Raw genomic sequence first — 12,283 nt, forward strand, 5'->3', positions numbered from 1 at the left:
GTACAAATTGGGGTCTGGCTTCTCTCTTTTGTGAACCCTAAACAACTTTTCTCCTTACAATTTATTCCCCTTCAGACCTCACTTCAACAAACATGTATGCTATTATCCTGTCCAATCAACTATCCTCTTTCAGATTTCTTGGTTATGTTAACTATAAAGGGGGATGTAAGCTAAAGATCGGGGTTCCTTCTTTGAAGGAGTAATCCCTTTTGTCCGATTATTCTGATAAATTACAATAAAATGATCTTTCTGTCTCAGTTTGTCTCATTGGAAAATATGCACACCGAGGCACTAGCCTGAAAAAGCCATATTTGCCCATCACTTCCCAGGGCAATTTTAAGATATATGGCAGTGATGGCAAACCTTTTTCTTACGGCATGCCAAAATTGCCCGTGTGTACGCTATCACGAGTGTGCCCACATGACCCCATGGGACCACCACCCCCACACGCATGCGCACACAACTCCTCCCCAGGCTCCAGAGGCTTTCCTGAAGCCAGGGAAGGGTGGAAAACGGCCTCCTCTGGTCCTCCAGAAAGGTGAAAAATCAATTGGCCGGTGCATGATGTCTGCCAGAGCTGAGGACTGCCATGCCAGCAAAAATGGCTTGACGTGCCACCTGTGGCATGCGTGCCATAGTTTCGCCATCATGGATATATGGGCTTCAAAATTTTCCAAAGGTGTCAAGGTTGAAAAAAATTCTGTCTCGGAGAGTGGGATGCTGGCTTCCTTCAGCATGAGAATGTTGCAGAGAAACTGGGTTTGAGTTGAGCTTGTCTCCTAGATCATCCTCGTCATGGTTCCATTCACTCATTGTTGGCGATACCACTGGTGGGGAACGTAGTATGTGGCAGATGCCTCCTCTGTATTGCTAAACAGTATTATCTTAAAGCCCGAGACTGGGATAGTGGAGGAAATAACAACACCCTGTTGTTGAAGCTTCTTCAGCTCTGACTGGATCGTGGGGAATCGAAGGACTGAACTGAAGAAGCTTCTTGGATGAGAAGCGAAACGTCTCCAAAGAAAAACCAGAACGTCCAGTTGCCTCTGGAAAAAAGCCCCTTTGGGCCGTTGACCTGGATGACTCAAGCAATCTCAACCAAACTTGGTACACAGATAACGTACTCTTTGGAAAGAAGTACTGTGGGGGTAAGACATCCCTAACACCCCTTGGAGTGTGTGTTCTGTTAAGATACAGCCTGTAGTGTCTTAAAATGGCTTCTACCGTACTGCAGTTAAAATGGCTTCTACTGTACAGCACAGTGAAGTTGCCATGGTGACGGCTTCACAGTACTCCAAAAGGGGGCTCCCTCTGGTAAGGGGGAAAATCCAACATTAGAAATTATGTTTGGTTCAGACATTTCCACCCCATAAATAAATACCTGAACAACGCCGAGGTTCATTACAAGCCTGTTGTCTCGGGAAAAACAACCACACAACTTCCTTTCGAGTAACCCTCCCTCTTATACAAAAACTTCCTCAATCTTTTGGTAACCGGAGTGAAGGAACTGGATAGATATGGGTTCATTTTATTGCCATTTGACTTGCTTGCAGTACAAAGCGTTAACAAATCCATGAGAGGTGACCGCAGGACACGCCTGTTGAGGAATGATCAGATGGGCACAACATGTACAGATACATACGAATCTCATCTCTTAAAAACGGTAAGTATTAGAAGGGCGGGGAAAAAAAGCAGTCGTGTCAAACATAGCCATTTATTTTTCTTCTTATAAACAGCATCCATTTTCCTCACTGAAAAAGCCTAGAATTTATATAGTTTTTTTTTTCATCCCATCACTTACAACAATATGTATACATTATTTACATCTTTTCCAATATATGTGTTGCAGAATTTCAGACATCCAACTTTTTTGAAATCATTTTTTTTTCATTAAAAAGCCATTTTTTTTCCAGGTAGAACAAGTACTGATTTCAATGACTACAAACTGAAGTAATATATTGGCACAGTTTGCTTACAGTACAGATTACGTTGCATTTTTTAATTTTTAAATGATTTTGTGTGTGTGTCCATCCAGCATTGGCTATTACCTATTCCTCTATGATAAGCAGCTACCTTTTTTATTTTTATTTTAATAGAGAGGGTGTCACTGAGGAAGGTGAAATTTCTATCATTAATGCAGCATAAATTCTAACACACAGGATCTCTCTCTCAATTTCATCAGCCGAGTCAAATGGCTTTTCCAAAGCTGCAGGATTTTTGCCCACGTAATTACGTGGAAACTTGGAATGTTAACCAAAAAGCTTTCTGCGCCTCCAAAAAAATCTGTTCAAATTTTGAGTTGTCCAGAGAGATGCAAGTTCAGAAAAGCTTCAGGTTGATTCTGCTGGTTGTATATTCTCTCTATCGGACAAAAAAGCAATTGCCCCAATAGATCCTTTTCGAAGGCTATTAACTAAAGGAATCGCCAGTTTCCCTGGGATCTTTCTGTACTCTTCACCAAGAGAGCAAGAAAAAAAATTACTCCTATATTTTTTCTAATATGCTGCATGAAGAAGGACCTGGGTACCAGAAGGGACCAGTAAGTGGTTTCTTCTCAAATCTGTTTCCCCCTCCCCACCCTACATATTCAAATGCATTGATTCTCGTGACAATATTTAGCAACACGACATCAGTGAGTAAATTCAAAAATGGAACCAAATGACATTTCAAAAGATTTGTGTTCCAAATAACCTAGTAATAAGTGTACAAAAATAATGAGTACAGTTTAGTGGCTATAAAAAATTAATTTTCCCTAAAAATACATTAATCTATGAAAAACCTATTGAAAGGACAGTGCTCTTGGGAAAGAAAATAAGCAAATAAAGCATCTTAAAACTGGAGTTATTCTGCTATGGCAGGAGGGAATTATGTTTTAAAAAGGAAACACACATGTGCAATGGACATAGATGGAAATATACCTCTAACATGGCTAGTGGTTCTAATAATGCAGTTTAGAAAAAAAAAAACAAATTTTTTTTTTGCCTATTAAGAAATGAAATTTATCCCCCTCCCCTGCATAAAATGCATCAAGTAATATGAGAGTATTGTGGTTGAAAAACTAGCAGGTCCAACTTCATATTACAATTTTAAAATATGAATTCTGGCATTTCACTTACACTTTAATATTTGGGGACAAAAAGAATACATGTCTTAAATTATTTCCCAAATAAATCAACACACACAAACACACACTTCTCCCACGCCCCCCCCCCCCTCAGAAAATAATCTTTATATGGAAATCTAAGAAAAGGCTTTCAGTCATGAGAATTAAAAAAAAAAATTAAGACCGGTCTATATAGCAGCATTGGCTTTTTGCCTATGGGATAAGTTTGAGAGTGGTGTCAACTCTAAATTCTTAATAGAGCCTCTGGTTCTGTAAGATTGCCTGTGAATATTCAAAATTCTCTCTTGCATAGTAAGCTGTTAAAGAAATGTTGGCAAGCGGTTGAAAAGGGGGAATTTTCCTTTTGAAGGCTATCTCTCTGAAGTTCACCTCAGTACTACTGGACAAAAAAGTAGGATATTTTTTATTCTTGCACAATTAGCACGAATCCCTGACACGGATGTGTGAAGTAGGCTTGTGATTTCTAGGGCCAGGATGATAAAACCTTTCTCCCACCAACGTCAATTCTCTGGATTAAATCAATCCACTGGCTCAAGAAAAAACAACACCGCTGGTTTTAAGGAACTTGGATCTATGCTTATGACCATCCGGCTTGGTCAGCCTCATCTAATTAAGGTAGGTGGGTAACCAAGACAAAGAGAGAACACTGACAGGTGATAGAGAGCATGAAGCCAGTTTTGACATTTTAAGGCTATTCCTTCTTCATGGAAGGGACACAGTGTTTCCTTAACGGCTGGTCATAAGGAGATTAAAAAAATACGTATCTGCCCAATGTTTGGTACCAAAAAAGTAAATATGATTTCTACCATGGTGTCCTTTTAAATGAAAAGGCTAGATTCCAAGCTGTGACTTTTTAAAAAAAATAATAACTACAGTGTTCAATTTTCAATACCTGTATTCAACTGAAAGATCAAGGAAGCTTTGTCTGTTTGTATCGTAACATACCTTTTAAACAATTAAGAATTTTCAAGACCGCCGGAGCAATCCCACTGAAAGCTTCTATAAATGCTGATCAAATTCAGAATAATCACTGTCTTAATATTGTCAATGCTTCAATCTTCAATGCTATAAGAAGAGTTGACCCAACAGCACTCTTAGTCAATGATCTCCAAGTGTTTATCATCCAAGAGGGAAATTAGCAATGAATGGAATCTATATTCATCATCATTTCCAGTAAGTCCCTTAAATTTTAAGACTAAAATGATGGGAGATAATTATTTTGGCCAAGCTATATTGATTCTAATTAAATATTATTCTGAAGGTTTACTCATTTCAAGATCCAAAGATCTTGAGAGGATACCTAGCATTTTTTCCCCTCTTATTTTTAACAGATTATCTTGTAGGAGTGGTTATAATTGCCAGATGGAGATTGGGCATATTTAAAATGGCTCATAACAGTCCCAACCTCTAAACTCTTTTCAACATCCCAACTGCAAACAAAAATATTTTCAATTAGCAATTTAAACTTTCAAATTTGAGATTCAGAAATTGGAACGGGGATTTCTGACTTCTAAAATCAAATATACTGACAAAACGTGTTACGGACACCAAGATCAAATCTGGTTATGAAACATTGCCAAGATTCGGATTACCCTACCCACTTTTTTTAGTAGATCCATAGGAAGAACTATTGTTATTAATGGCTTCCAGGTTATAAGGGTCAAGAGTATAGCTAGACGATGTAACGGTAATTTCTTTTGTTTTTCCTAATTTTTATTTTTAATTTTCTTCTTCTCAGGTAAAGAACACCCTGTATGCCTTTTATCACTTCAGTTCTTAAAAGGTATATATAATGTCAAAGATATAATAAAAACAGACTATGGGAAACTGTTGTGTGTATTAGACTTTAAGGTATCATTAATGGGCTTTAAATATTATTATATTATCACATGTTAATGTGATTTGTAACTAGTCCCAATGATAATCTGAGAAGTGAGCTTCAAGATTAGGATTTAAGGATACATGGAGTAATTTGTGTGTCAGGTCAATCCATGGAAACAGTGGCAAAGCAGACAAAATGTAGACATTCCAGAAAATTAAAAAATGGGGAGATTTTGGAATTAAAGCTTAAACCACTGGGGGCATTTAGAACAAGAGACGATGATCCTAAGTCACAGAATCTGAAATAGGACTTCTCCTTTTTGAATTCCTCAGCAGGAATTATCCCAATTTCTAAATATTCTACAATAAAGGATAGGAAGAGAGAGGAAAATAAGCAAAACAACTTTGCAGATTTTTCATCAAAATTAGTGTGCCACTAATTCGAATTATCTTAAAGGCCCACCCATTAAAAAACCCAAAATATCTCTGTACTTTGCATCATGTTAAAAGGGGTGCTCTCTTTCATAGCATTCTTGCACAACTGAGATTATAAAGGGGCTACGGAGTTAGGAGGAATGAAATGATAAACATACTCCATGATAAGTAGACTGAGACAATTTCTCTTAAGGTGAAAGCTCAGGGCTGTTTTATTCCCCATTTTAAAAATAACTATGGCGGATTTATAGGTATTAATATATTGTCCCTTGGCTTCCCTTTCATTTTGTCTTGAAGCTACTGCAGGACTCTTGATTTAAACAGCGGGAGGCTCAGTTTCATAAAGCACAGATTGAGGGGAAAAAATAATCCTACTTTCAGATCAAAATGAGTTCAAATCTTGGCAGAATGCACATTGTTGAAAAGTGGTGTGCCCAGAATTATTTCTTGGCCCCTACGATATCGAAGATGTATCAGATGGGTAGCTCAGTACGTTATTTTTAAAAAATAATAATAATAAAGTGAGCCACCTAACTTATGTTCACTTCTAAAGTCATTGCTTTCCCTTAAAAGACTGGAGATCACTGATAAGACGTTATGGCTTTTAGAAAAGGTTTGCACATATTAATTACATATAACAAGTATTAAGAAATGTCCTAGGTAGCTGTTTTGTGTTTTCTGTTTCCAGCAATATTCTTAGTTTGTGCTTTGTACCTCAGAAGAGAATCTACCAAGGCACTTAGAGAAGATTTAGTCTCTTTTAAGGACCTTCTGAGAATGTCCTGTTGTACGACTGGCAATCCTGCACTTTTCAACTAGCAAGGTCACATTTCCCAACAAGCATGTCTTTTTTCCTTTATTAACACACAACAATCTGCTAAAAATCAATAACAATGAACAAGAACAGAAAACCATTTACTCTGTGTGTGTGTGTGTGTGTGTGTTGTGTGTGTGTGTGTGTGTGTGTATCACTAAGTGAAAGAGGTTTCACTAATAAAAAGCACAGAGAATGGATCTAGGTTGCCTGAATTAAAACAGAAGTTTCCTTTCCTTTCTAAAACAAACAAAACATAAGGTTTCAAACCTCCTCCACACACTTACTCGGGAGTTAAAGTCCCGTGGAATTTTTTTTTTTAAGTGCGTAGAGGGTTTTCAGCCCCAAATCCCTAAAAACCCCACATGCCTGCTTTAAAGAAAACAAACGGATTTCCGCCATTTCATTTTCGCTTATCTGTCCTTGGAAGTGAGTTTTTCAATCAGTTCTTGGAGCGGAGCAAGTTCTCTTCTGTCTATAAGGTTAAATTCCTGTGGGAGGTAAGAAATAAAAACAGCGTCTCAATCGGATGCTTAAGGGAAAAACATTAAATCGCAGGAAGCAAAAAAAATCAGTTTATGGGGGAGATTAGGGAGAAAAAGACAGACCTCCTGGGAAGAAAGAAATGAACTTTCTACAGAAAGTCCTACTTCTCATCTCTTGGGGAATGCACGGATAGCCAGAAATTATCTCTTGGGCATAAATGAGTCTGCATATGTGCGTTGAGTATATTTATAAGGTGTTTATGCGTGCATGAAAATATATAATATAATAAATATAATATAATATAATATATCGTAACATAACATAATTTTATATATATATATTAGATTTTTTAGATTTTTTACAATCCCCGGTATGTCCAAATATGGGAGGAAGATCACTACTTCCATTCTCTATCCTTCGGCTCGTCACAAGAGACCATCCAGGCAGAAACCCAATATTTTTACTGTTGCCTTTTTGTTACATTTTGTTGTATTTGTGCTGATAAATAAATAAAGGGATACATCTATTTCAAGCTATCTATTTTTAGCTGATGAGAGCTAACTAGCTTGAAATAGATCTATACTAGTCTCCCTTTATTTATTTATGAGCACAAATACTATATATATATATATATATATATATATATATATATATATATATATATATATATATATATTTGTGTTTTTTTATTTGTGCTGATAAATAAATAAAGGGAGACTAGTATAGATCTATTTCAAGCTAGTTAGCTCTCATCAGCTAAAAATAGATAGCTTGAAATAGATGTATCCCTTTATTTATTTATCAGCACAAATACAATACAAAATATATATACGTAACGTAACATAATATATAACTCCACGTCGGCAACAGGAAAGGAATCTGGCCAGTAAACACTCAGTTCCATTCAGTTGCCCAGATTCTATCCCGCGAGGGATTATGGCAATGATGGTGAACCTTTTCGGCATCGAGTGCCCAAACCGAAACGCATGTGCATATGCCGGAGTGTTGGAAACCTGAAGACCAACTGGTTGGCACGCACATGCCTTTTTTGGCCATTTTCAGGGCATTTTCAGTCCAAAAAAACAGCCTGAAAACATCCTGGAAAATGGCCCGAAAACCAGCTTGGTTTTTTTGTTTTGTTTTTTGGCATTTGTGGCCATTTTTCGGGCCGTTTTCTGGTGCCCCGTCGCCTGCGAAGACCAGCTGCCGGAAACCAGAAGAGCAAGTGGCGACGGCACGCGTGCCCACAGAGAGGGCTCTCTCTGCTTGCCACCTTTAGCATGTGTGCCATAAATCACGGGATTAGGGAGTCGTTAAAAGAGGAGGATGACGACGACAACAGACACACACCTCCTCCTCTTTAAACAATCCCATAATTCCATGCGAGTTGGAGTCTGGGCAACTGAATAGATCTGAGTGGTTACTGGCCAGATGCCCTTCCTGTTGCCAATGTGGAGGGTTTTTTCCCAGCAGGTATATTCTCAGTGTGCACAGAGTAATATCTGCAATTATTACCTAGGATCGAACTCACAGCCTTTTGATTGTGAGGCGAGAACTCCTCCTCTAGGCCACTGTAACACACACACACACATACACGTACATACATCTATGGCAGTGGTTCCCAAACTTGGCAACTTTAAGACTTGTGGACTTCAACTCCCAGCTCTGCTGGCTGGAGAATTCTGGGAGTTGAAGTCCACAAGTCTTAAAGTTGCCAAGTTTGGGAACCACTGGTCTATGGGTATGCATGTATGGGTATATATTTATTTTCCTTTTGCTAGTGGGCATCAAAATTTCATTCTTTAACATGTGCCAGTGTGTTCACAGAAAAAAGCGGCAATAAAGGTTATCTATCATCTATCTATCTATCTATCTATCTATCTATCTATCTATCTATCTATCTATCTATCATCTATCTATCTATCTATCTATTATCTATCTATCTATCTATCTATCTATCTATCTATCTATCTATCTATCTATCTATCTAAAAAAGAGTTAAGTGAAAGACCCAATTGTCCAAGGAATGATGGGCAGCAAAGGTCACTGTCCATGGTCCCATTATGGTGATAAGCACAACACTGAAATGACGGAGTTTGGGAATATAAAACATATAAACAGGTAAACGGCATGAATTTACAAATAAAAGAAAAATAGATATGCTGTGTGTCTATGAAGGGGAAAGGGAAGGATGCATTAACTCTGAATGGGGTGGTTTAATCTTAGGGAAAGGAAGTTACATGCAGAAAAGTCAAGTTACAGGATTTAAATTACAAATGAGAGAGCTAAAATACATGTTAGAAAATATAAATTGATGTAATTTAGTCCGTTGTCATGGTATATGAAAAGTAGAAATCCATAAGTTATGATAATTGCACACCGCACTGCAGTGAATGATAATTCTAGGACTATTGATGAATTTTGAGAAGAAAATGTGCCACATTCTGAATAAACACAGTTTTAATATTTCAAAGATCTCCTGGGGAACAGTGGCAATAAATCAAACAGCCGAATTAAAATGCATGCTATAAATATCATTACCAAAGGGGGGGAAAAACTGATGACAAGGAAGTAGTAAATGCTGCCAAAAATGTTTTAAAATTGTATTATATACTATAGAATATTTTAGGAAGGAAAAAAAATTATAATTTTAATAATTAAACTGAGTTTACCAAGTAATGATTGAAATCTAATCCATCCTGCCACTATATGCAGAAATCTGCAATTGTAAACTATCAACACTGCATCATTGTATTATTACATTATACTTTACAATATATGGAGCATCTGGTATTTAGGTAAATTCTCGGTTTGATGTTATACTAACAAAACATTTTGTTTTCGCATGATGTATGTTTCCATATGTCAAATCCTAAACATTTCAACTTCTGCTGTATAACTACAAGTTCAATTCTCGCCTCATGGTTGACGAAATAAGGCTGAAATTATTGGCCCATTATCACTTCCTGCTTTCATTTTCTTTATGCATCTACGTATTTTAGATCTGCATTATTTTTGGGGGGAAATGCCTGATTTTGTGGCACAGAATTTAAATAATTATGGCGATGCAGTGGTGGGATTCAAATTTTTTTACTACCGTTTTTTGGGGTTGTGGTATGGCTTGAAGGCGTAGCTTGGCATGGCAGGGGAAGGCTACTGTAAAGTCTCCATTTCTACCCCACCCCACTAACCTGCTTTCCAGCTCTGTTCTCCTGTGCAGGGCAATAGAAGAAGACCCAGCCAATCAGGTGGGACTCGGGAGGCAGCAAATAGATGGGGGCGGGGCCAGCCAGAGGTGGTATTTGCAAGTTCTCCAAACTACCATATTTTTCGGAGTATAAGGTGCACCGGAGCATAAGATGCACCAAGAATTAAAAAAGGCAAATTAAAACGTTTTTGCACTCTGCAGACTTCTCCAAAACGGCCTGTTTTTTGTGAAAACGGGCCCATTTCCCCCCCAAAAGGGCATGAATAGTCTTTAGGAGGCTTGTAGAGTGCTCCTGGTTTGGGGGTGGGGTGGGGGACAAGCAAAAACAGGGCATTTTTTGCGAAAACGGGCCTGATTTTTGTCAAAAAAAAGGGGCATGCCTTAGCCTTTAGGAGGCTTATAGAGTGCCTCCTAAATAAACAGCCCATTTCTTGCTCATTTCTGCCCTCCCCAGCCCCCAGGAGCTCTCTGAAAGCCTCCTAAAGACTATGCACGGTTATTTTGGTGAAGGGGACGGGGTTTCAGGAGGCCAAAACTGCTGCATTCAGTGTATAAGACGCACCCAGATTTCCAGCCTCTTTTTTTGAGGGGAAAAAAGATGCGTTTTATACTCTGAAAAATACGGTACTCAAAATTTCCATTACCAGTTCGCCAGAACCAGTCAGAACTGGCTGAATACCACCTCTGGGGTGATGCAAGTGTGGCACAGCGAAAAAAGGCAAGATTCTGTTTTTTAAGTGGCTGAAAATTCCAGGTTTTCCCCTTAAGATGGCAGAAAGCGCCACGAATCATTTTGTAAGTGCAAAATTAAATCCCAGGCCATTGAATTGCTGCGTTTGTTTACCTGAACGAAAAAGATAAAGTGCTTGAAGGACGTGTTGAGATGTGCTTCTTCTTGAAGCTGGATCACCGGATCAAAGTGCTGGTGATATATGTGAGCATAAACTCTGAACAGGCGCTTCAAGATGGTCTTAGCTACCGACATGAAATTCTTTGGGAAAGGAACACCTAGAAATCAAGCAAAAGGAGAAATCATTCCGATTCTACCAAAAGGTTACCCCGTTTACAAGCAAGCGAGGGCCTAAGCACTGTGCAAATACAGGTTTGTCCCAGAAAAAAAATATTTAAACTATCCAGCAGGTTTATTTAAGTGTCTGACCTGAATGAAATGGGCCGAGGCTTCACCAACCTGGTATGCTGAGAAAATGATTCTCAGAATTCTCCAATCAGCATAGACACCCCCTGGGAACTCTCAAAGGCCCTCAAAGTTGCTTGGATCAGCAATCAAACCTCTCAGATTAATAAAGATTGGTCCAATTTGTTGTGGCCTGCCAACGGCCAACAGAGCTGGCAGCAGATTCGGACAGCGAGGAGGTTGGGGAGGAATCTGGGCCAGTCCTGGAGTCTGGTTAAGGCTCTGATGAGGGCTCTGTGTCGGAGGCAGAGAGGGGGCCAGGGCTGTCTGACAGTTCTCAGCTGCCTTCGGAGTCAGACATCAGTGAGGCAGAAGAACAGCTGGAGCCTGTTCCCAGTGTGCGCATGCGCAGAGCCTCCAGGAGAAGGGAACAGCTAAGGAACAAGGGCCGACTCGGGAGTAAAGCCACTGGGGGACGGTGAATGGCCTCTCTCATAGGGAATAAAAGAGGAGTGGGAAGCTAGAAGTGGGGGGGGGTCACGTGACTTTAATGAACCAGGATGAACCACTTAATGATGGTAACGAGACTGCAGGAACGGCCATCACTAGGCCGTGTGGTCACCTGACACTCCCCTTTACGATCCCTTTGCTTAGTGACTGAAATTCTGGTCCCAATTACGGTCATTAAGCAAGGACCACCAGGAGTCATTTTGATGGAACTCGTCTAGTGTTTTCACCATAATATCCTTTGCAAAGATCACTAAACATGAAGGGAAAGGATTAGAAACATAATCTACTCCAAAATTATCGATTGATTTTAAATAAAGATCGCTAAACAATGACATATGTTTTGGACTCTGCCTGGAATCTTGATGTCATGCTGAAACCGGCTTTCTGTAAACTGTCCAACTGTCATCAGTATTAAATATATTTTTGTGGCAGCCTTAATATCTAAGATGTTGCCACAAAAAGGTGGGGGGGGGCAACCTGTTCTCCAAAGCACCTGAGGGCAGGACAAGAAGCAATGGGTGGAAACTAATCAAGGAGAGAAGCAACTTAGAACTGAGGACAAATTTCCTCACAGTGAGAAGAATTAATCAGTGGAACAGCTCCAGAAGTTGTGAATGCCCCAACAATGGAAGTCTTTAAGATGTTGGATAACTATTTGTCTGAAGTGGTCTAGGGTCTCCTGCTTGAGCAGAGGGTTGGACTAGAAGACCTCCAAGGTCCCTTCCAATTCTGTTATTCTGCATCCTTCAG

The 12,283-nt window shown here is 39.2% G+C and overlaps 1 protein-coding gene across 1 annotated transcript in view; it reads right to left on the minus strand.

The window, feature by feature from the left end:
- Window positions 1-1,700: 1,700 nt before the first annotated feature.
- The window catches only part of MOB1B (MOB kinase activator 1B), a 44,439-nt gene continuing 33,856 nt past the window's right edge, over window positions 1,701-12,283 (minus strand). Inside the window, exons 5-6 of the mRNA XM_032223847.1 lie at window positions 10,733-10,896; window positions 1,701-6,685 (exon numbers count right to left, since the gene is read on the minus strand). Coding sequence (XP_032079738.1) covers window positions 6,608-6,685; window positions 10,733-10,896 — 242 coding nt within the window. The 3' untranslated portion in view covers window positions 1,701-6,607. The remainder of the gene's footprint in view (window positions 6,686-10,732; window positions 10,897-12,283) is intronic.

Source organism: Thamnophis elegans, chromosome 9, assembly GCF_009769535.1.
Source record: "Thamnophis elegans isolate rThaEle1 chromosome 9, rThaEle1.pri, whole genome shotgun sequence".
Lineage (NCBI taxonomy): Eukaryota > Metazoa > Chordata > Lepidosauria > Squamata > Colubridae > Thamnophis > Thamnophis elegans.